The sequence below is a fragment of the Mesoplodon bidens genome, assembly GCF_964165515.1.
Source record: "Mesoplodon bidens genome assembly, chromosome: 2".
In the NCBI taxonomy this organism is placed as follows: Eukaryota; Metazoa; Chordata; class Mammalia; order Artiodactyla; family Ziphiidae; genus Mesoplodon; species Mesoplodon bidens.
Genome location: NC_138177.1, coordinates 84,671,773 through 84,696,531, shown reverse-complemented (window position 1 = coordinate 84,696,531; position 24,759 = coordinate 84,671,773). Strand labels below are relative to the sequence as shown.

The window sequence follows — 24,759 nt, the reverse complement described above, 5'->3', positions numbered from 1 at the left end:
CTGAGTTTTTGCATATGTTTATTGGCTGATCCTCCTTCCTTCTTCATCTTGTTAATTCATATTTGTCCTTCAAAACTCAGAGTAATTATTACCACCCTTGGGGAATATTCCCTATTTTTTCACTCTGACTTAGATGCTCCTCTTCTTTTACTTAGTACCCTTAGTATACCTTTACCATGTATTTATGAATTCCTTCAACAAATATTGAGTACCTACTACATCTCACTGTAAGCTTGCAGGCAAGGGATCATGTCTTATTTGACTCAGTATATTCAACACTTTGCACAGTGTCTGTGAAGATAGCAGGCAATAAATAAATTCATGAATGAATAAAGAATAAATTTGTTCTTAGATGTACCTTAAAAAAGAGAAACCCTAGGGGCTTCCCTGGTGGCGCAGTGGTTGAGAGTCTGCCGATGCAGGGGACATGGGTTCGTGTCCCGGTCCGGGAGGATCCCACATGCTGTGGAGCGGCTGGGCCCGTGAGCCATGGCCGCTGAGCCTGCGCAACCGGAGCCTGTGCTCTGCAACGGGAGAGGCCACAACAGTGAGAGGCCCGCATACCTCAAAAAACAAACAAACAAACAAACAAACAAAAAAACCCCTTTAAATGGCTGTCTATTGCTCACATTAAGTACACTGGAATTCTTTAGGTTGCCATTCGAAGTACTGCATACATTTTTTTTTTGTAGCCTTATTCCTTAATCTAAATTACTTAGTGTTGAAAAGGACTTTAAAGCTTTTTGATCTATTTACATATCCATTGCTTTAATTCTTTTATAGGAAATTAATAATTTCCTTTGTGACTACCAAGTGGTAGTCTCTTTCCTGTGTTTGAACATATTCAGTGTTGGAAACCCACTAACCCCGAGGCTGTCATTTAAGCACAGCTCTTATTTTTATGTTGAAATCTCTCTCTCTCTCTCTTTTTGTTTTTTTGGCCACACCACGCAGCTTGTGGGATCTTAGTTCCCCACCAGGGATGGAACCTAGGCCTCCTGCAGTGAAAGTGTGGACCTCCAGGGAATTCCTTGTTGATATCTCTTATACTGAAATCTCTTTGTAGTTTCTCTCTTCTTATTGTAATTCTTCTCCTTAAGGCATACAGAAAAAGTCTAAGCACTTTTTTATCTCTTTAGACTTTTGAAGGTGGTTACTTGTCCTTTCTGAATCTTGTCTTCTTCAGCCTAGATGTTTTAAGATTCTTTGTAGTTTTGTTATTTTGGTTGATCTGTTTGAATATTGTTGTTATATTTAGGAGTCCAGATCTGTATTAGGTAATCTAATGTGTAACTTGACCTGTGTAAAGGACTATTGCTTATCTAATTGTAGGTGTCATTAATGAACTCTAAAGTCAGCTTATTTGATAGTCACATTGTATTATAGGCTTTAGTGACTTCACTAGTAATTAAAATCTTTCACTTTTTTTTTTACTTCATTCTTTGCAAGTGCATTTACATTTTTGGATCCAAATAGCATTCTTTGCATTTATCCCTACTGGATTTCATTAGGCAGACCTGTGTTTTAATCATGTACCACCACTTATTATTTTGGGATCCTAGCAAATAACATAATTTTTCTGTGTCACACTTTTGTTATCTGTGAAATGGGGATAATCACAGTTCCATTTATCTATATTTAGATTTCTACCTAAATATATAGTATATGTATTTATGCATATATTTTTCCCCTTGCCAGGACTCTGGCATTTTCTTGATCCTTATAATTTACAGTTTTGTCAGTGCAACCATTTGGATCTATATGCACCAGTCTATTTCTTTAGACCAGGAAAGCCTTATGATATCTTTGGTCACTTATTCTTATTTCTGTTTGGGCATACTTATTATTTGTTTGTTGGCCCTCTGTTCTTCATTTCTCTAATTGTTTTAATATTTGTTCCCCCACCCCTTCAATTTATATTTGTTTCCTGTATTAGGAAACAATTTGACTTCTGAAGTATCAGTTCTTTCCTGTCCTGTCTCTAATCTCTAGTTCCTTTGAGTCTCTCATTATCTAAGCCATTGCCCCTTTCCTCCTTATTTATTTTTTCTATTTAATTCACCCCATTTCTTAAATTTCTAATATGGCCTGTTCTTTCTTTATGACTGTAACTTCCTCTTTCACTGAGACCATATTTTCTTGGTTCTGTTGAGAATACCAAATAGTTTTCTGAAATTTTCATCTGAATTCTCTAGAGTTCATTTTCAGAGATAGGCTGTTCCTTTTAACATCTTTCATGTTCCCTTTTCTTTGTTTGACAGTATTTTTTCATAGGCCTCGTGTAGGTTTTCTAACCATATACATCATTGAAAAAAGCAAGAACTATCTAGACTAAATAAACAAACTAGGTGATAAACTGAGCTTGGTCCTAGTATAGTGGTTGAATCATCTTTTTATATTTATAGTTGTACGGCAGGTCACTGAGCAATTTCTAATGTTTTCACCTTGCATGGTTCTACTTATGGTAGCTGAATCTCTTTTCTGTCCCTTCTGTGTGGTTTTCTCATACTCTGATGAATTTTGTAGAATATATGATTCTGAGTGATTTTAGTCAACAAGCTCAAGTATGCACAAGATTTTTATGTCTTAAAATGTTAAAAAAAATCTTAATTTTAAAGATTTTTTATATCTTTATATTTATTTTTTCATATTTTTATGTCTTTTTTATATCTTAAAGCCTTCATTCTGCTAGCATGGAAGAAATTATCTCAGTAAATTTGGGAATTTTTCTTCTTTCCCTGGGATTGTATGTAAATTTGGGGGTGCCCATATAGTACCATGTGGTAGAGAGGGATGTTTGTTTCTCAGTCATCTATCCTCTGAGACTTTTCATCATTTCGATTGGTATTCAGTTATTGGTCCACATAGATAGTTGGTGAGCTGCTCCTCATACCAGTCCTCAGGGCCTATTCAGGTATGCTGGTTCTCTGTGCTTTATCACACCATGCTCAGTTGCACAACGTGTTGGAACAAGGGAAATTGTGAAGCTGTTTAAGGCCGTACCTGTCTATATATATTTCACAGGCATTTCTTCTCAGGTTTTGTCATCTTCCTAGAGTTATACTGAAGGAAAAAAAAAGCACAGCCCCACTCTACTCTTAGTTTACCCTAATTCTCTGGGATTTCTGTGTTCCCCAACCCTGAGGCTTAGCTTGGTGAGGGTAGAGGGCTACAGAACCCTTTCTTATTTATTTATTTATTTATTTATTTACATCTTTATTGGAGTATAATTGCTTTACCATGGTGTGTTAGTTTCTGCTTTATAACAAAGTGAATCAGTTATACATATACATATGTTCCCATATCTCTTCCCTCTTGCATCTCCCTCCCTCCCAACCTCCCTATCCCGCCCCTCTAGGTGGTCACAAAGCACCGAGTTGATCTCCCTGTGCTATGCGGCTGCTTCCCACTAGCTATCTATTTTACGTTTTGTAGTGTATATATGTCCATGCCACTCTTTCACTTTGTCACAGCTTACCCTTTCCCATCCCCATATCCTCAAGTCCATTCTCTAGTAGGTCTGTGTCTTTATTCCTGTCATACCCCTAGGTTCTTCATGACATTTTTTTTCTTAGATTCCATATATATGTGTTAGCATACAGTATTTGTGAACCCTTTCTTAAGTACCTGCCAGAATCTAATAAGCTCTCTCACCTTCCCCTTTTAAAGGCTTCATCCTTACAAACTGGTAAATATTTCTTAGGTCTAGAGGATGGAAGCTTTGTTCTGACTTATATATTTTGAAAATCTATTACTTGTTTATATCTTGAATCTTTCCCCTAATCCCAACACTGGGCTTTTGAAACTCAAAGACATTTTCTTTGCTTTTGGTTGAATCATTTCTTATTTAAGATGATGAATGCAGCAAGATCTAGTTGGCCAAATCAGGGCAAAGTAAGTGTGTGTGTGTGTGTATGTGTGTGTGTGTGTATGTGTATGAGAGAGAGAGAGAGAGGAGGGAGAGGGGAGAGAGAGGGAAGGGAGGAGGTGGGGGTGGGGAGTTTAGATAGATAGATAGATAGATACCAGGAAAACCAGGGAGTTTAGATAGATAGATAGATAGATAGATAGATAGATAGATAGATACCAGGAAAACCAAAAAGGTAGGCTTATATTGTTACAGTATTATGTCAGTACATTAGAACACTGCTACCAAAGTCCCTATGCCACCTGTAGCAACTTGCTCCTGACAGCTGTAAAGTACATCTATACCAATTTATTTTCTTTTTTGTAGTTTTATTTATTTGCTTTTCAGTACTTGCCTATTGGAAGAATGACTGGAGGATATTTTGGAAGTACTGGTGGTAGTGGTAATGGGAAGATTGGAGGTGTTGGCAATAAAATGCAGTTCTTTGGTGCAAATAATTTCTGTGGAATAAAGGTTTGTTGCTAAATGTGTTTGTTAGTGAATATGAGACAGTGAATAGATGGAGTGAGAAGGATGAACCATCTTTCTGTTGAAATGCTGATATGTTCTGTCTCTATTTCTTTAAATTTTCCAGCCCTTTAATATTCAAATAAAAGTGGTTTGGCTCCTGTTCCATGTGCTAAGTCTAGAGCTCTCTCCAGTACTTTTGAGGCATTTAGGATACTTGTATTCTTCTAAAATCAGTTCATTTGGCTCTTCATTAACGTTTGAGTGTATCGTAGCTGCCGTTCTCTTGTTTTGCAGCTTATTACTGAGAATATAGGACTAATACCCTCCTTTTAGTCTAATGTGGTTTCTGTGATGCTTGGCCTTACCTGGGGGAATGATGATGGGACAGCTGCATTTCTTTTCCTGCCTCGTGCCTTAATTCTCTACAGCACCACCTATCAACTCTAAGTTTTACTGACTTTACTCAAGGCTTGAGTATAGTTAGAGGGAAACATTGCTCAGGTTAAAAAAAAAACCGAAAAAGAAAACCCTAAAAAATATTATACAGGACTTACAGGAGATTTGTCCTTGGGGCTACACCTATTCTTAACTTCTTCCTCTGGTCTTGAGATTTATCTTCTTTCCTGCCTCTTCAGAGATAGAGCAGAAACAAGAGTGAGCTTTGCCTTTCATATGTGCTTCATGAATCTTAAATATACAAAGGAAAAATACTTCATAGACTAGTAGTTAAATCCCTACTTATTGTAAAGGCTAAAACTGTAAATATATTTTACAAAGTTTGAATAAATTAATGAATAGTAGTAATTCTATAAAAGGAAATTAGAGATAATTGAACAGTGCCTAGCTTTTGAGGTTGATGTCATGAAGTATGACCATACCTTACTATGAAGCTGCTTTTTGATACTACTTTAAAAGACTCAAAAGATATACCAGTGCCCTTTACTAACACAGATTTTTAAATATTTTAATGTTTACCGGAGACATATGAGTATTATCTTATTGGAATTGTAATTGTTTTAAAATTTACTTTTGAAATATTTTATATTTATGATAGATGAATATGAGCGGGAAGAAACTAGGCAAGTTTATGTGGACCTAAATAGTAACATTGAGGTAAGTGGTATTGAAAATTTGAATATTTTAAACAGAGGCATTTCTAAGCAAATTAGAGTGATAGCTACAAAGATATGAACAATTGTTCTTGCTACAGGGATTATTATTTATCTTTTGATATATGATTATATCCAATAAAATTCCCAGGGTTCTATATATACCATGAGTATTAATGTTCTGTTTTTTAGTATTTTTTGAATTTACATGTTAGTGACACCATTTAACTTAATTTATTAGATATTAACTCTGTGTCAGAGACTAGCACATTGTGACACTTAACCATTAATTTGAAAAACATACCAGTATTATCAATCTGTGTCTGTTGCCTATTTACCTTTTTCACCCCATCCCCTATCATTTTCCACTTTGCTTCTCTTCTATAGTTGTTCCTTTCTTTTTTGTTTCTCAAACTTGCTAAGCTCTTTCTGATCTTGCTTCTTTGAATTTGTTCCTTCTACCTAGAACTTCTGTATCCAAGATCATATGCAAACTCATAAGCTTCATTCTGCTTTTTTATTATCCGCTTTACTAGTTTACCTAAAATGTCTTTCTATTCAATTATCCTCTATCTCCTCACCTTGTCTAACTTTTCTGAAGAGCACTTAAAACTACATGATATTTATTTGATATACACGTGTGTGTGTGTGTGTGTGTATATGTGTGTATATATTCTTTTTTACACTGGAATATAAGTTAGTTCCAATAGGGTAAGGACTTTGTCTTATATCTTAAGTGCTTAAAACAGTGCCTGACACATAATTGACACTCAGTAACTATTTATTAAATGAATAAATGAATTCATCCAATTTTACAAATCAGGATTTGTTGAATGTGAATGAACTCATGCTGCCAGGTAATGGAAGTATAATTTGAACTCTTATGGGGAGAGACCTCACAGAGGTTACACTTTAGTGAAGACAGAAATACATAAGCAAAAATCAATAGAAAATTACAGATTTTGATATGGGCTATTAAATAAATGACTAGAGTACCAACAATTGTTTTGCTGCTGTTTGGTGATATATAACCTGTCTTCAGTGCCTTCAGATACCTGGGAAGCTACCTTAATAGGCACTCTTAATATTTTAGTAAATTATTTAATTCTTAAAAGTTATAGAATTTTCATTATTCAAAGTTATATAGTTTTAAGTATAATGATCACATGATACAAATTTATTATTTTCATTGTTTGAGGAAAGCTATTTAAAAAGTCTAAGTATGATTCTTAAAAGTTAAATGTATTTCAGAAAATGATAATAGCTTTTGAGGAACTTCGTGTGCAAGCTGAGAATTCCAGACTGGAAATCCATTTTAAGTGTAGGAATCCTTATTTTTTATGTTACTCTTTTGCTGTTTATTATTCTGCTAATTTTTCATACCTTCAGCTTGATGCCTAAACTATTGAAAATTTCTGTATTGTATATGGTTTTATAAGCCCCTCAAAATCTTGTGGAATGTGGCAGGGAATTGGTATATGTTAAAAATACCCTTTTGGCTTCAAAAGCTACATTTTCCCTGAAATCAAATTATGGTTTGTATAATGGTGTGAGTTGGTGATTTGAAGTGTGATTTGGTCTTATTTTTACATTTCTTGGTCAAGTTGCATGTTAAAATAATAATATACATACACATTTAAAATCTGTTATTTCAGACTAGTGTGTTATAAAGAAAAAACTTTTATATATCTGCTATTATAAGAACGATGGAATTTTTAAAAGTTATTGTAACTTTGATATTATTTAAATTCTTTATTTTACTAAACAGAAAGTTAGCAGCAAGAAAATAGCAGTTTTAACTTGTTAGAAACCTTTGGGGTTTAATATCTAGATAAATAAGGAAGTGAAATAAAATATCAGAAAGTTAAAATTTTGTTTATTATACAATTATGTGAAGATATTAAAGTGTATTTGTTTTATTTTTAAAGTAAAGGAAGATTATGAAAAAATCCAACATCTTGATGAACAATACAAGAAGGAAGTAAATAACAAGGAAAAGCAGGTGTTTTTTAAAAATCAACTTTCTTTATTCTTTATACTCACTAATTCATGAGATACTTAAAATTTCAAGAGAAATTTGTACTTGCTGCCTGCTTGATACATTTCTGAGATAATTTTAATATTATACATATTTAAATATATTTCCCATTTGCCTTAATTTCCATTGACTCAAATTTATACATACTAAATGCTAGCCCTTTTTTAAAATCAGTGAATCTTCTACAATATTTATATTAGTGGGTTTTAGGACATTGCTGTAAAAATATATTATTTTGTGAGAAGTTTTGTTCAGGCAAAAACCTCATAAAATACAAAGATGATGATGATTGACCCCTCAACCCACATTCTGCAGTTTATTTTGAAATACACTATTTATGACACCAATGAAGGGGAACTAAAACATTCTTTTGCTTCTTTCTATTAATGACACATAGTGCGAGACTTGAAAATGGTGAGTCTGTGTTCTTTTGCAGTCACAAGAATGTTGATTTCAGATGATTATTATGCCAACTTTAACAGTTTCAAGCCTTCTGAATCCAGAATGGAAAATGAAATATAGAAAGGAATCCTCATCTCTCTACTTCCCCCTATTTTTCCTGAGTTTTTATCTGACTTGCCACAGATACCTTGTAATTATAGATAATAAGGATATCTACTTGAACAGTAATGGCAAATCTTAATTGAAAGTACAGAGAAGATTCTCAGTTTTCTTTAAGTTCTGGTTAAATGATAGAATTCTGATTTATGTGTTATACTTCAATCTTTTGAAAGAGTTAACAACTTTTTCTGTATTTTAACTATTTTTAAAACCAGATTTCTGAAAGAAGGAGGTCTTCTTAAAATTTAAAATTGTGCTTGTTATTACAGAACACAAAAATAGAATAAAGTGCGAAGAAGCTTGTTGGATACAAGCTTCTTGGGTACATGAGCAGAGCTTACAGATTTGGGGGGTTCCCTGTAAAATTATGCTGTGGCCAGCTAGTGTTTTTGTTGGGGGACTCCTACATGTCATTATTTGTAAGACTTTTTTTTTCTGGAGTTCTCCAAATTCCTGCCTGGGAATGTAAACTTTGCTGATGGCATTTTGGGGCTGGGTTGGCAGGGTAGGAAGGACAAGCTGAGTCTCATCATTCCATATGCTGACTTCTCACTTATATCCTTTGTCTCCACCCCTTCCTGTGCCTGGAATACCCAGGTTTAGAGATTCTTTTTTTCAATTTGATCATACCAGTGTCTCTTATAAAGATGGAGTAGGTTGGTTCTCTGACTACATTGGCTTTCAGGGAGTAGAGTCCAGGGAAGGAGGGTTAAGAGGGCCTAGGGAGGTCTTACTACTCTTTGCACACTTCCAGTCTCCTTATACTTAGTCTCCTGTTTCATACCTACCTTCCACAGTGTCTGTTGCTTCTAATTCTTGAAACATTCTGTTTCTTTGGGATTGAATTATCTTGCTTCTCATTTGTAATCTTCCCTGTGTAGACTCTTAGTTTTTTTTTTTAATTTTTTTAAAAAAATTTATTTTTATTTATTTATTTGGCTGCGTTGGTTCTTCGTTGCTGTGCACGGGCTTTCTCTAGTTGCGGTGAGTGGGGGCAACTCTTTGTTGCAGTGCTCAGGCTTCTCATTGCGGTGGCTTCTCTTGTTTTGGAGCACGGGCTCTAGGTGCACGGGCTTCAGTAGTTGTGGCACATGGGCTCAGTAGTTGTGGCTCATAGGCTCTAGAGCGCAGGCTCTGTAGCTGTGGCGCCTGGGCTTAGTTGCTCCACAGCATGTGGGATCTTCCTGGACCAGGGCTCGAACCTTTGTCCCCTGCATTGGCAGGCAGATTCTTAACCACTGCACCACCAGAGAAGCCCCTAGACTCTTAGTTTTGACCTTGCTTTTCTATGCTAAATCATTTTCTGTTCCTTCTAACTGCTTTCCTTTTTTACATGTTGTGGTTTGGATTATAGAAGTCTTGTGGTTTCATGGAAGATGAAGTCCATCTTTGTTGTTTTCCTGGTTATTTTTTGGGTGATTTGAAGATGAAAATAGGCCATAGAGGTCTTTCTGCCATGTTGAATCTGCAAGTCTTCAGTCTTTCTTTATGAGTTTATCTTTCACCTTTTCTTTACATGCACTCTGTATTCTAGCCATCTGAATATTTTCAGTTCTCTGAATAGAAGCATGATCTCTTGATCCTTTGTGTTCTCATACAAGTCTAGAATGTTCATTTCCCCTGCAGCCTGATTAATTTGTACTTGTCTATCAAGACTCAGTTCAGTTCTCTGAGAAGGATTAATTTTTGATTACCTCCCCCAGGACTGATTTAGGTGTTCCTTTCTTGATTCCTATAACATTTTTGTCCTATTACTAATAATATTCAAGTATAGTTGTTTGTTTCCTGGTCTAGGCTGTGAGTTTCTTGAAGGTGAGTTCCATCATCTCTGTATATTCAGTGTGTATTATGGTTTCTGGAACAGATTAGGTGCTCAATAATATTTATGGAATAAGTGAATGAGTAGATTTCAATATATAATCTTCTAAGTGATAACTTAAATTGCATACGGTAATATTGGGTATATTGCATTAGTTTGTTCATTCCTTCATCCAATAAATGTTTATCATGCAGGCACATACTAAATGCCAGGCACAGACAGCTAAAAAGCATATAAGCAAGTACATAAAATAATCACAGATAATGATAAATGCTAAGGTGTCATATTTAATTTTTCATATTTATAATGTATTATTTAAATATTTCATTTTAGGTATCACTGCTATTGATCCAAAGTACTGAGAAAGAAAATAAAATGAAAGAGTTAACTTTTCTGCTAGAGGAGTCCAGAGATAAAGTTAATCAATTAGAGGAAAAGACAAGTAAGAATTTATATAAGAAAATATAAGAATGTCTTATGTATTCCTCTTGTTATGTTTTAAATTTAGCTTTCATTACAAGTTTTTTGTAATGCTTTCTAATGCTGTAATTCTCCACCTAGATTGGAACAGTTGGAGGAGGGAATAATAGTCACTTAAGAAGATTTTTCAAAGTATATGTGCTCCTTTTTTCCCTTTTCATACTGTCACCTTTTTCAGAGTTTCAATAAGGTGCTCCATGAAAACAAGGATCTTTGTCTTTTTTTGTTCATTGATGCATTCCAAGTGCCTGGCATATATTAGGCACTCAAACATCTTATAAATAAATGAATACTCTGGGAGCACTATGGAGGGGATTATTAATTATTCTTGGAGCAAGGCATTTAGAAAAAATTGTTAGTTAAACTAAACCTTAGATGATTAAAAGTTCACTAGACAATGAATTGGAGGAGGGAGTGTAGGCAGAAGAAATGGCTTGTGCAAGTCATGGAAGTGTGAAAATTAGGGTATATTTGAAACACTGATTGGTGTGTCTGTATATTTGAAATACTGATTGGTGTGTCTGTATCTTAAAGAACTCAGGTAAATGAGACTGGAAAAAAAATGTTTGGATCAGATTATGAAGGATCTTTAGTGTCATGTAATGTTTAGACTATCTTATTCTTGAGTATTTTTCAAACTTGTTCAACTAGTAAGGCACTTGAAAGGTATACACTTTGTGAAATACTATGTCCCTTTCAGAACATCATAGAGATCTTGTGACATTTTTCACCTTTCTCTTAAAAATGTGGCAAATAATTATCTAGTTCATGCTAACCTATGCCTGCTCATTTCACCTTACTGTCACTACTATATCCTATACTCCAGATATACTGAAATTGTTTAACTTCCTTACCTTTTATGTTCTTCCTATGTCACCATCATGCTTTTGGCTACTTTGTCCAAAATGAACCTCCTACCTCCTCTCCAAATCTACTGGCTAAATTCTAGTGAACTCCTTATTGTTAAGAGTGGCTTAAGCATTACTTGTGTGTCTCCTGTGACCATGAGTGCCTTGAGGGCAGGCACTGTGTCTCACTAAATATCTTTGTAACTCTAGTGCCCAGAATATTGCTATGTATATATAATAGGAGTTTAATAGGTGTTAGGATGAATGAATGAATATTTAATCTTATATAAACTGGAAACAACTTATTGGTAATAAATAACATACAATGTGATTCTGCAGACTCATAACCACTGAAATATATTCATTTAAGTTACTTTTCATTGTTTCCCATATGTATGTATCTTCCATTTGTTTTTCTCTTTGTTTCAACTTAGAGATTTTCTATTGACCTGTTACCTAACCCTGCCTTCTGCTGTGTCTAATTTGGTTTTAAACTCATTTACTGAATTCTTAACTTTAATCATATTTTTTCCTTCTAAATTTCCATTCAATTATTTTTCTTAAGATTCCAATTCTCTGGTTAATTCTCCTCTTTTAAAAATGACATTTCATCCTCTTTGAATATATTAATCATTGATATTTTATAGCTATTCTCTTTTTATTTCAATATCTGGCTCACCTGTTGGTCTGTTTCTTTTTTTAAAATGTGATAAAATACATATAACATAAAACTTACCATCTTAATCATTTTTAAGTGTACAGCTCGGTGGTGTAGATACATTCACATTGTTATGCAGTCATCACTAGTACTTATCTCCAGAACCCTTGCAACTCTTTTCCTGTTGCAAAACTGAAACTCTGTACCCATTAACCAGTAACTCCCCTTCCCTCCTCCCCTCAGCCCATTCTACTTTCTATTCCTTTACAGTCTTACTTTTTAGTGATTTGTCCTTATCTTTTGGTGTGCCCAGTAATTTTTTGATTGAATTCCATACATTGTTATAAGAAAAGTTAGAGGCTCCGGATGATATTGTCTTCTGTTTGCTAGGGAGAAATTGGGAGTGTGGTGGGCTGATTACTATAATGCAATTAGAGGCTGAGCTGAATGAAGGGAAATAGTCAAGTTTATGAGGTTTTTTGAGTGTTCAGTTTTGTTTCTTCAGCTCTTTGAGACCCAATAAAACTATGCTCTTTTTTTTATCCCCTGGCAGTGGCCCTCTGCTGGGACCAAGCCAGCATTTAGACCTCTTGCTCATACCCAGAATCAGCAGATGTCAACTGCACTTTGTCAGTTCAGTTATCAGGAGTTCTTTCTTAGGAATCTTAGCCTCTTTTGTCCTTTCTGTTTCGGTTTGTTTCGTGTTTTCTAGTTATTTTCAACATGAGAGTTGTTCTGTTACAGACAACTTCACTCTGCCTGGAACTATCCATTTAAATGAATTATGATCAGCTAATTTTTATTTTTAATATTTTCTTGCTATTACCTAATTTTTGTCGCTTGCCAATACTTGTTGCCTGCTAAAGAGTGTCAGTGATCAGAGATTTAAGAAATAAATTTAAGGGGAGAAAATTTTGATTATTTTCTTTCTGTGTATTAAGAGTACTATACTTTTAAATAGGGTTCTGTTTGGAGGGGGTTTGGGTTTTTTCATGAGGCCACATATCATTCATCCTTGATTAAAACCCATTACTTTTTTTCATTCTCTTATCAACGTTGGCTTTTCTCCCTGTCTTAACCTCCTATTGTTCTTCTACTTTCCAAACTTTGTCTTTGAAACCCTTGCTCTTCTTATGTAGCATATAAAAATTTTTTTCCCTCAAAACCTATTAATGAAAGTTTTCTTTACCTTCTGGCTTTAACAAATTTGAGGTCTCTGCTTCCTCTGCTATCCTTTTGAATGGAAGCTGCACATTGTCCTACATTCCATGTATAATGCAGTTGGAAGGCAGTTGGAAACTTTCTTTTGGATGTGTATTACCACTTTCAAACCATTACTCATTCTTTCATCTGTTCAACTTTTATTAACCTCCTTTCTATTCTGTGTCAGGCACAAAGCTAATTATGGGGAATGCAATTATTTATTATTGCATCCCTGCTTTCTGGAAGAGAATTACTGTCAAAGAGTTTTATAATGGATATTGACTTAGCAAATGTGCTTTTTTTTGGCATATATTGATATTGTCATATGTTTTTTTCTTTAATTTATTAGTGATTATTTTCTAATGTTAAACCTAATTTTCTAATATTAACTTTTTATCCCTGGTTATGAATCTACTTTTATTATTATTTTTATGTTATTTTATTCAATTTTACATATTGTTTGATTAAGGTTATTTTTAGGACTTTTTTGGCATCCACATTCATAAATTAGATTGGTTTGTAATTTTTTTTCTCATACTTTCTTTACCAGATGTTAATATTGAGTATATCCTAGCCTAAAAATGAGTATAGAAGTGTTTGCTTATTTTGTATATTCTGAAAGAGGTTAAGTATGGTTTGGGTTATTTCTTCCCTGAATGTTTGGTAGAATTCACTGGTCGAGTAATCTGTCCTAGATTTATTAATTTTAGGGGGAGTGATTTTTAAATTTCTGGTTTCATTCCTCTAATGGTTTGGAAATATACAGATTTTCTATATCTTCTGGAATCAGTTTTGTTCCATTAGTTTTTTTCCTAGGGGTTTTTGCTTTTTTTTATAAATTTTCTAAATTTTTTTGCATAAATTTGTTTTTAGTTTCCCTTTAGTCTTTTTAATATTTTGGCTTTGTAATCTTCTCTAGTGTATGTTTGATTTCTATTTCATTATATTTGTAATCTTATCATCATTATTTCCTTCCTTCTACCTACTTTGTGTTTATTTTTCTAACTTCTTCAGATAAATTTTTAGCTTATTTATGCTTATTTTAATATATGCATTTAAGTCTGCAATATTTTCTCTAAATACTGCATTAGCTGTATCTCACACTTTTAATATATGTTCTTTTAATTATTGTTGTGTTAAAAGTATTTTATTATTTCCTTTGGGATTTCTTCTTTGATCATTAGGTTATTTGGAAATGTGCTTATTTTTCAACCAGATGGTGATTTTCTAATTGTTATAAAAAATAGATTTATAGGGCTTCCCTGGTGGCGCAGTGGTTAAGAGTCCGCCTGCTGATGCAGGGGACACGGGTTCGTGCCCTGGTCTGGGAAGATCCCACATGCCGCGGAGCGGCTGGGCCCGTGAGCCATGGCCACTGAGCCTGCGCGTCCGGAGCCTGTGCTCTGCAATGGGAGAGGCCACAACAGTGAGAGGCCCGCGTACCGCAAAAAAAAAAAAAAAAAAAAAATAGATTTATAGCCTAATTGCATTGCATTTTCTATAGTTATTGGCTGGAATATCCAAAAATGTGTACTAGATCAAGTTGGTTAATCACTTGTTCAAATACCTTGAATTTTTGTTGATTTTTTTGTCTGATTCTCTATGAATTATTAAAAGTAACATGTTAAAATCTTTTATTTGCTGATTTTTAAATTTATTCTTTTATTTCAGTTGGTTAGCGTTTTCTCTATTTAGATACTATGTTTTAGGTGCATACAGATTTAAAAATGTTATATGTCCTTGGTGAATTGTATTTTTTTTAATCATTATGAAGTGAATCTATTTATCATGGTAATGCTATTTGTCGTAAAATTTTTTTCCTTATATTAAAATAGCTCAACATGTTTTATTTCTGACTTCGTAGCTCTGGGATGAATACCCAGGAGTGCAATTGCTCAATTGTATGGTAATTGTGTATTTAGTTTCAAAAGATACTGACAAACTTTTCCAGAGTGGTTATAACATTTTATAGTTTTACCAGCTATGTGTGTGCCATCCTGTGAGAATCTGGTGTTGTCAATTTTATTTTAACTATTCTAATAACTGTGTAGAGATATCATGTGGCTTTAATTTACATTTCCCTGATGGCTGATGATCTTGAACATCTCTTAGGTGCTTATTTGCCAGTGAATATCTTCTTCAGTAAAATCTCTCTTTGTGTCTTTTACCCATATTCTAATTGGATTATTTGCTTTTTTATTGTTGAGTTTTCTTTATATATTCTAGATAATAGTCCTTTGTTAGAACTGTGGTTTGCAAATATTGTCTCCCAGTCTGTAGGTTGTCTTTTCATCCTCTTTTAAAACTATGCATATTTTTAATATCTTTCCAGTATAAAATCAAGGTCTATATCATTTGGTAAATGTTACATCTTATGCTATAATTTCCTAATTGGCTTATACATGTACTATTTATTTATTTATTTATTTATGTCTGCATTGGGTCTTCGCTGATGCGTGCGGGCTTTTCTCTAGTTGCAGCGAGTGGGGGCTACTCTTCATTGCGGTGCGCGGGCTTCTCATTGCAGTGGCTTCTCTTGTTGTGGAGCATGGCCTCTAGGCACACGGGCTTCAGTAGTTGTGCCACATGGGCTCAGCAGTTGTGGCTCGCGGGCTCTAGAGTGCAGGCTCAGTAGTTGTGGCACATGGGCTTAGTTGCTCTGCGGCATGTGGGATCTTCCCAGAGCAGGCTCGAACCCGTGTCCCCTGCATTGGCAGGCGGATTCTTAACCACTGCGCCACCAGAGAAGTCCCTACACATGTACTTTTAATAAATAATCAATTCCAGTGTTTTCAAACAAATTATACATTAAAGTGCCTGTTTTACTGCACACTTGCTAAAACTGAATGTAGTAATTAGTTTGTACAAATGTGATGGGTAAAATATATATTATAGTAGGTTTTAATTTGCAAATATATGATTTGTAATGAAATTGTGCATCCTTACCTGTTATTACAGATATTTCATTTCTTTTTTGGGAATTATATTTCTCCTGCTATTTATAATAAATTGTCTTTTTACTGAGTTGTAGAGGCTTTCTATATATGTATGGTATTAATCTTTTCATTTTTTAACTGCCTTTATTGTTAACTTTCAAACTGCCTATATTATTAAATGTGAAGTGAGTTTCTTATAGCCAGCTTGTAGTTAGAGAAAAAATTCTGTCAATCTCTTTTAATTGATGTATTTAAACCATTTAAACTTATTGTAATATGGGGATATATGTATACATATAGCTGATTCACTTTGTTGTACAGCAGAAACTAACATAACATTGTAAAGCAGTTATACTCCAATAAAGATATTAAAAAAATTAAAAAAGAAATTAAATTTAATGTAATTATTGATATGTTAAAGTTTAAGTCTGCCTTTTTCTTTTCTTTGATTTTTGTTTCTGTTTTCTATTTTCTGCCTTCTTGTGTGTTACTTGAAAATCTTTTAGAATCCCATTTTGACTTATGTATATGTTTTTATGTGTATTTCTCTATAGATTTTTTAAATGACTGCTCTAGGTATCTTACGTATTTTATATACCTATATATTAATGCAGTCTACTGGTGTTGTCATTTTACCAGTTCCAGTGAAGTAGGGAGCTTTCCTCCCTTTTATGCTTTTACTCTCCCTATTTATGATATAATTACCTTAAATATTTCCTTTACATACATATAGAACCACATGAGGCAGTGTTTTATATATATATTTTAAATCTTTATTGGAGTATAATTGCTTTACAATGGTGTGTTAGTTTCTGCTTTATAACAAAGTAAATCAGTTATACATATACATATGTCCCCATATCTCTTCCCTCTTGCATCTCCCTCCCTCCCATCCTCCTTATCCCACCCCTCTTGGTGGTCACAAAGCACAGAGCTGATCTCCCTGTGCTATGCAGCTGCTTCCCACTAGCTATCTATTTTACGTTTGGTAGTGTATCTATGTCCATGTCACTCTCTCACTTTGTCCCAGCTTACCCTTCCCCCTCCCCGTATCCTCAAGTCCATTCTGTGGTAGGCCTGCATCTTTATTCCCATCTTGCCCCTAGGTTCTTCATGACCATTTTTTTTTTTAGATTCCATATATATGTGTTAGCATACGGTATTTGTTTTTCTTTTTCTGACTTACTTCACTCTGTATCACAATCTCTAGGTCCATCCACCTCACTACAAATAACTCAGTTTCATTCCTTTTTATGGCTGAGTAATATTCCATTGTATATATGTGCCACATCTTCTTTATCCATTCATCTGTTGATGGACACTTCGGTTGCTTCCATGTCCTGGCTATTGTAAATAGAGCTGCAATAAACATTTTGGTACATGACTCTTTTTGAATTATGGTTTTCTCAGGGTATATGCCGAGTACTGGGATTGCTGGGTCGTATGGTGGTTCTATTTTTAGTATTTTAAGGAACGTCCATACTGTTCTCCATAGTAGCTGTATCAATTTACCTTCCCACCAACAATGCAGGAGGGTTCCCTTTTCTCCACACCCTCTCCAGCATTTATTGTTTGTAGATTTTTTATGATGGCCATTCTGACCGGTGTGAGATGATATCTCATTATAGTTTTGATTTGCATTTCTCTAATGATTAATGATGTTGATATAATATTTTGCTTCAACCATCAAATGCAATTTAGAAAACTCAAGAGAAGGAAAGCTCATTGTATTTACCCATATTTTTGTTTACCATGTTCTTCCTTCTTTCTTGATGTTCCAAGTCTCCTCTTTTCATTGTTTCCTTTCTGTTTAGAGGACTTCTTTAGACATTCTTTTACGGTGAGTTGGCTTGCAGCGAACTCTCTTAGTTTTCCTTCATCTGAGAATGTCTTGATTTCCTGAATGTTTTTTTTTCTGAAAGATATTTTTGCTGGTTAGAATTCTGGTTGACAGTTCTTTTCTTTTATAACTTGAAAAATATTGTGCCACATCCCTCTGGCTTCCATGATTTCTGATAAGAATTCCATTGTTATTCTGATTGTTTTACCCTGTATGTAAGATACCTTTAAGATATCTTTTTTCTCTGGCTTCTTTCAAGATTTTTTCTTTGTCTTTAGTTTTTAGAAGTGTAAATATAATGTCTTGGAATGTATTCTTTTGGTTTATTCTTTTTGAGGTTTGCTGAGCTTCTTGCAACTGTAGGTTTATGTGTTTTGCCAAACTGGGAAAATTTTAGCCATTATTTCTTTGAGTACTTTTTCAGCCTCATCCTTTTTCTCTTCTTCAGGTACTTTGATTACATGAATCTTAGATCTTTTGTTATACTCACACAGGTCCCTGAGGCTCTGTTAATTTTTTGAAAACTTTTAAAAGAGCATTTTTAGGCTCACAACAAAATTGAGAGGAGGGTACAGAGAATTCCCATATATCCCCCTGTTCCAACATATGCATAATCTCCCCCATTATCAACATCCACCACCAGAATGGTACATTTGTTGTAACTGAAGAATCTATTGATACATTGAGATGTCATTAGCACCCAAAGTCCACAGTTTACATTAGGGTTCACTACTGGCATTGTACATTTTATAGGTTTGGTTAAATGTATAATGACATATATCCACCATTACAGTATAATACAGACTATTTTCACTGCCCTAAAAGTCCTCTGTGTTTGGCCTGTTCATCCCTCCCTCCCTGCTAACCCCTGGCAAGCACTGATCTTATTGTCTTCGTAGTTTTGTCCTTTTTGTAATGTCATATAGTTGGAATTGTACAATATGTAGCCTTTTTTATATTAGCTTCTTTCACTTAGTAATATGCATTTAACTTTCCTCCATGTCTTTTCACACCTTACTAGCTCATTTCCTTTTAGCGCTGGTTAATATACCATTATCTCAATGTATACCATAGTTTATTTCTCCTTTTACCTACTGAAAGACATCTTGGTTACTTCCAAGTTTTGGCAACTATGAATAAAGCTGCTATAAACATCTGTGGGTAGGTTTTTGTGTGGACATAGTTGTGAACTCCTTTGGGTAAATACCAATGAACACATTTTCTGGATTGTATGGTAAGAATATGTTTAATTTTGTAAGAAACTGCCAAACTGTCTTCCAAAGTGGCTGTGTCATTTTCCATTCCCACCAGCAATGAATGAGAGCTCCTGTGCTCCACCTCTTCACCAGCATTTGATTTTGTCAGTGTTCTGAATTTTGGCCATTCTAAGAGGTGTATAATGGTATCTATTGTTGTCTTAATTTATATTCCCTGATGGCATATGATGTGGAGCATCATTTCATATGCTTACTTGCCATCTGTGTCTTTTTTAGTGAGATGTCCCTTAAGGTCTTTGTCCCATTTTTATATTGCGTTGTTCTTTGCTTACTGTGAGTTTTAAGAGGTCTTTGTATATTTTTAATAATAGTCCTTTATCAGATATGTCTTTGCAAATATTTTCTCCCATTCTGTGAATTTTATTTTCATTCTCTTGACAGCATCTTTTACAGGGCAGAGATTTTTAATTTTAATAAAGTCTGGGTTACAGTTCTTTCTCTCATGGATTGTGGCTTCGGAGTTGTATCTAAAAGGTCATAGCCAAACCTAAGGTCGTCTAGATTTGCTGCTGTGCTATTTTCTAGGAGTTTTATAGTTTTACATTTTACATTTACATCTGTGATCCATTTTGAGGTAATTTTTTGTGATGAATGTAAGATCTGTGTCTAGATTAATTTTTTTGTATGTGTATATTGTTCCAGCACCATTTGTTGAAAAGGCTATTATTTTTTCTGTTGATTGCCTTTGCTCCTTTGTCAGAGATCACTTGACTATATTTATGTGGGTCCATTTCTGGGTTCTCTATTCTGTTCTATTGATCTGTTTGTTCTTTTTCCAATACCACATAGTCTTGATTACTGTAGCTTTATAATAAGTCTTGAGGTCAGGTAGTGTCAATCTTCCAGCTTTGTTCTTCTCCTTCAATATTGCATTGGCTATTCAGTTATTTTTTTGCCTCTCCATATAAACTTTAAAATCAGTTATTTTTAATTGAAGTATAGTTAATTTACAATGCTGTGTTAGTTTCAACTGTACAGCAAAGTGATTCAGTTATACATACATATATATATATTCTTTTCCAGATTCTTTTCTATCATAGGTTATTACAAGATATTGCATATAGTTCCCTGTACTATACAGTAGGTCCTGTTGTTTACCTATTTTATATATAGTAATGTGTATATGTTAATCCCAAATTCCTAATTTCTCTTGCCCCCCCTAAAATCAGTTTTTTAATATTCAAAAAATAAATTGCTGGGATTTTGATTGGGATTGTATTGAATTTGTAGATCAAGTTGGGAAGAACTGACATCTTGACAATATTGAGTCTTCCTATTCATTAACGTGGAATAAGTCTTCATTTATTTAGTTGTTTGATTTCTTTAATCAGAGTTTTGTAGTTTTCCTCATATAGATATTGTACATATTTTGTTAGATTTATACCTAAGTATTTCAGTTTTTAGGTGCTGATATGAATGATACTGTATTTTAAATTTCCACTTGTTCATTGCTGGTATATAAGAAAGCAGTTGACTTTTGTATATTAACCTTGTATCCTGCAACCTTGCTGTAATTTCTTATTAGTTCCAGTTTTTTGGGTTGATTCTTTTGGAATTTCTACATGGACAGTTATGTCATCTGTGAACAAAGGTAGCTTTATTTCTTCTTTCGCAATCTGTATACCTTTTATTTCTTTTTCTTATCTTATTGCATTACCTAGGACATTTAGTCCAGGGTTGAAAAGAAATGGTGAGAAGGGCTTCCTTACCTTGTTCCTGATCTTAGTGGGAAAGCTTCTGGTTTCTCCCCATTAGCTGTAATTTTTTGGTAGATATTCTTTGTCAAGTTTAGGAAGATCCCCTCTATTCCTAGTTTACTGAGAGTTTTTAACATGAATGGGTGTTAAAATTTTGTCAAATGTTTTTTATGCATCTATTAATATGACCATGTGATTTTTCTTTTTTATCTGTTGATGTGATAGATTACATTAATTGATTTACAAGTGTTGAACTATCCTTACATACTTGGGATAAATACCTATTGGTTGTGTATAATTCTTTTTATACATTATTGGATTAAATTTGCTACTTTTTTCTTTTTTTTTTTTTTTTTGCGGTACGCAGGCCTCTCACTGTTGTGGCCTCTCCCGTTGCGGAGCACAGGCTCCAGATGTGCAGGCCCAGCGGCCATGGCTCACGGGCCCAGCTGTCCGCAGCATGTGGGATCTTCCTGGACCGAGGCACGAACCCGTGTCCTCTGCATCGGCAGGTGGACTCTCAACCACTGCGCCACCAGGGAAACACCCTGCCTTTTGTAGTTTTAATTGAGCATTTTATGCAATTCTGTTTTTCTCCTTACTTAGCCTATCAGTTACACTGCTTTTTTTTTCACATTTTTTTAGTGCTTGCTCTAGATTTTGTGATATACATTTGCAGCCAATCTAAGTCCACTTTCAGTTATCACTGTACCAAAATGATCCTAATTTCTCCTCCTGTACCTTGTATCATTTCTGTCATTCGTTTTTCTTATATGTAAGCATACACACAATGACATATATATAACTGAATACATCGTTGCTCTTCTTATTTTAAACAAAACTATCTGTTGAATCAATTGAGAAAAATAAAAGTTTTATTTTGCCTTCACTATTCCTTTTTCTATGCTCTTCCTTTTTTAATGTAGAACCGATTTTCCAACCTATATTATTTTCCTTCTGTATAAGAACTTCCTTTAAAATTTCTTGAAAGAGAGATCTGTGGCAATAAATTCCCTCAATTATTGTTTATTTGAGAAAGGCTTTATTTTGCCTTCACTTTTTTTTTCTTTTTTTTTTTTTTTTTGCGGTACGCAGGCCTCTCATTGTTGTGGCCTCTCCCGTTGCGGAGTACAGGCTCTGGAGGCACAGGCTCAGCAGCCATGGCTCACGGGCCTAGCTGCTCCACAGCATGTAGGATCTTCCCGGACTGGGGCACGAACCCATGTCCCTTGCATCTGCAGGCAGACTCTCAACCACTGCGCCATCAGGGAAGCTCCCTCGCCTTCACTTTTGAAGGATAATTTTGCAGGTACAGAATTCTAGGTTGTGGCTTTTTTCTCTCAACACTTTAAATATTTCACTCCACTCTTTTCTTGCTCATGTGGTTGCTGTGGAAAAGTTAGATGTAGTTCTTATCTTTGTTTCTCCATAGGGAAACTTTTTTACTCTAGCTTCCTTCAGGATTTTTTCTTTATCTTTGATTTTCTGTAGCTTGAGTATGATTGCCTAGGTATAGTTGTTTTTTACATTTATCCTGCTTGCTGTTCTCTGAGTTTCCTGGATCTGTGGTTGTTGTATGACATCGATTTGGGGGAAATTATTGTTTCAGATATTTCTTTTGATCCTTTCTTCTCTTTCTGGTATTTCCGTTATGTGTATGTTACACCTTTTGTAGTTGTCTACAGTTCTTTGATAGTCTATTCTGTTTCTTTTTTAATCCTGTTTCTCTTGGCTTTTTAGTTTTGCAGGTTTCTACTGATATATCCTCAAGCTCAGAGATTCTTTCTTCAGCCATGTCCAGTCTACTAATAAATCCATCAAAGGCATTCTTCATTTCTTTTAAAAAATTTTTTTTAAATTAAAAAAAAATTTTTATTTTATATTGGAGTCTAGTTGATTAACAATGTTGTGTTAGTTTCATGTGTATAGCAAAGTGATTTAGTTATACATATACATGTATGTATACCCTTTCAAATTCTTTTTCCATTTAGGTTATTACAGAGTATTGAGTAGAGCTCCCTGAGCTATTTGTGTCTTCTTCAATTTCTTTCATTAATGTCTTTTTTTACCTTGATTTTTAAAAAAAAATTTTATTGGAGTATAGTTGATTTACAATTTTGTGTTACTTTCTGATGTACAGCAAAGTGAACCAGTTATAAATATATATATATCTCCACTCTTTTTTAGATTCTTTTCCCATATAGGCCATTACAGAATATTGAGTAGAGTTCCTTGTGCTATATAGTAGACCCTTATTAGTTGTCTATTTTATATATAGTAGTGTGTATATGTCAGTCCCACTCTCCTAATTTTACTGTCGCCTCCTTCCCCCCTGCTCCCTGGTAACTATAAGATTGTTTTCTACATCTGTGATTCTATTTCTGTTTTGTAAATAAGTTTATTTGTACCCGTTTTTTAGATTCCACATATAAGTGATATCATACGATATTTGTCCTTCTCTGTCTGACTTACTTCACTCAGTATAACAATCTGTAGGTCCATCCATGTTGCTGCAAATGGCATTATTTGTTCTTTTTTCTGGATGAGTAATATTCTGTTGTATATATGTACCAGATCTTCTTTATCCATTCCTCTGTCAATGGACACTTAGGTTGTTTCCATGTCCTGGCTATTGTACATAGCGTGCAATGAACACCAGGGTGCATGTATCTTTTTGAATTATGGTTTTCTCTGGATATATGCCCAGGAGTGGGATCGCTAGGTCATATGGTAGCTCTATTTTTAGTTTAGTAAGGAACCTCTATACTGTTCTCCACAGTGGCTTGTACCAATTTACACTCCCACCAACAGTGTAGGAGGGTTCCCTTTTCTTCACACCCTCCCCAGCATTTATTGTTTGTAGATTTTTTGATGATGGCCATTCTGACCAGTGTGAGGTGATACCTCATTATAGTTTTAATTTGCATTTCTGTAATAATTAGCAATGTTGAGCATCTTTTCATGTGCTTTTTGGCTATCTTTATGTCTTCTTTGGAGAAATGTCTATTTAGACCTTCCACCCATATTTTGATTGGGTTGTTTGTTTTTTTGTTATTGAGCTGCATGAGCTGTTTGTATATTTTTGGAGATTAATCCCTTGTCAGTTGCTTCGTTTGCAAATATTTTCTCCCAATCTGTGCATTGTCTTTTTGTTTTGCTTATGGTTTCCTTTGCTGTGCAAAAGCTTTTAAGTTTATTTAGGTCCCACTTGTTTAATTTTGTTTTTATTTTCATTTCTTTAGGAGGTGGATCTAAAAAGGTATTGCTGCGATTTATGTCAGAGAGTGTTCTACCTATATTTTCCTCTAAGAGTTTTGTAGTATGCGGCCTTACATTTAGGTCTTTATTCCATTTTGAGTTTATTTTTGTGTATGGTATTAAAGAATGTTGTAATTTCATTTTTTACATGTTGCTATTCAGTTTTCTCAGCACCATTTAGTGAAGAGAATGTTTTTTCTCCATTGTAGAGTCTTGCCTACTTTATCATAGATTAATTGATCATAGATGCGTGTGTTTATTTCTGGGCTTTTCTGGGCTTTCTATCCTGTTCCATTGATCTATGTTTCTGTTTTTGTGCCAGTATTATACTATTTTGATTATTATAGCTTTGTAGTATAGTCTGAAGTCAGGTAGCCAGATTCCTCCAGCTCCATTTTTCTTTCTCAAGATTGCTCTGACTACTAGGGGTCTTTTGTGTTCTCAAACAAATTTTAAGATTTTTTTGTTCTAGTTCTGTGAAAAATGCCATTGGTAATTTGATAAGGATTACATTGAATCTGTAGATTGCCTTGGGTAGTATAGTCCTTTTGACAATATTGATTCTTCCAATCCAAGAACATGGTACATCTCTCCATCTGTTTGTGTCATCTTTGATTTCTTTCATCAGCGTCTTATAGTTTTCAGAGTATAGTAAGT

General features: G+C 34.4%; 1 protein-coding gene across 3 annotated transcripts in view; it reads left to right on the top strand.

Annotated features, from left to right (window-relative positions):
* The window catches only part of SYCP1 (synaptonemal complex protein 1), a gene marked incomplete at both ends in the record, with an annotated part of 166,705 nt that overhangs the window by 23,040 nt on the left and 118,906 nt on the right, over window positions 1–24,759 (top strand). For all 3 annotated transcript variants that reach the window (XM_081225557.1, XM_081225556.1, XM_081225555.1), the window contains 4 exons: window positions 5,433–5,491; window positions 6,739–6,808; window positions 7,416–7,489; window positions 10,239–10,347. In XM_081225557.1, the coding sequence (XP_081081683.1) occupies window positions 5,433–5,491; window positions 6,739–6,808; window positions 7,416–7,489; window positions 10,239–10,347 (312 nt within the window). The remainder of the gene's footprint in view (window positions 1–5,432; window positions 5,492–6,738; window positions 6,809–7,415; window positions 7,490–10,238; window positions 10,348–24,759) is intronic.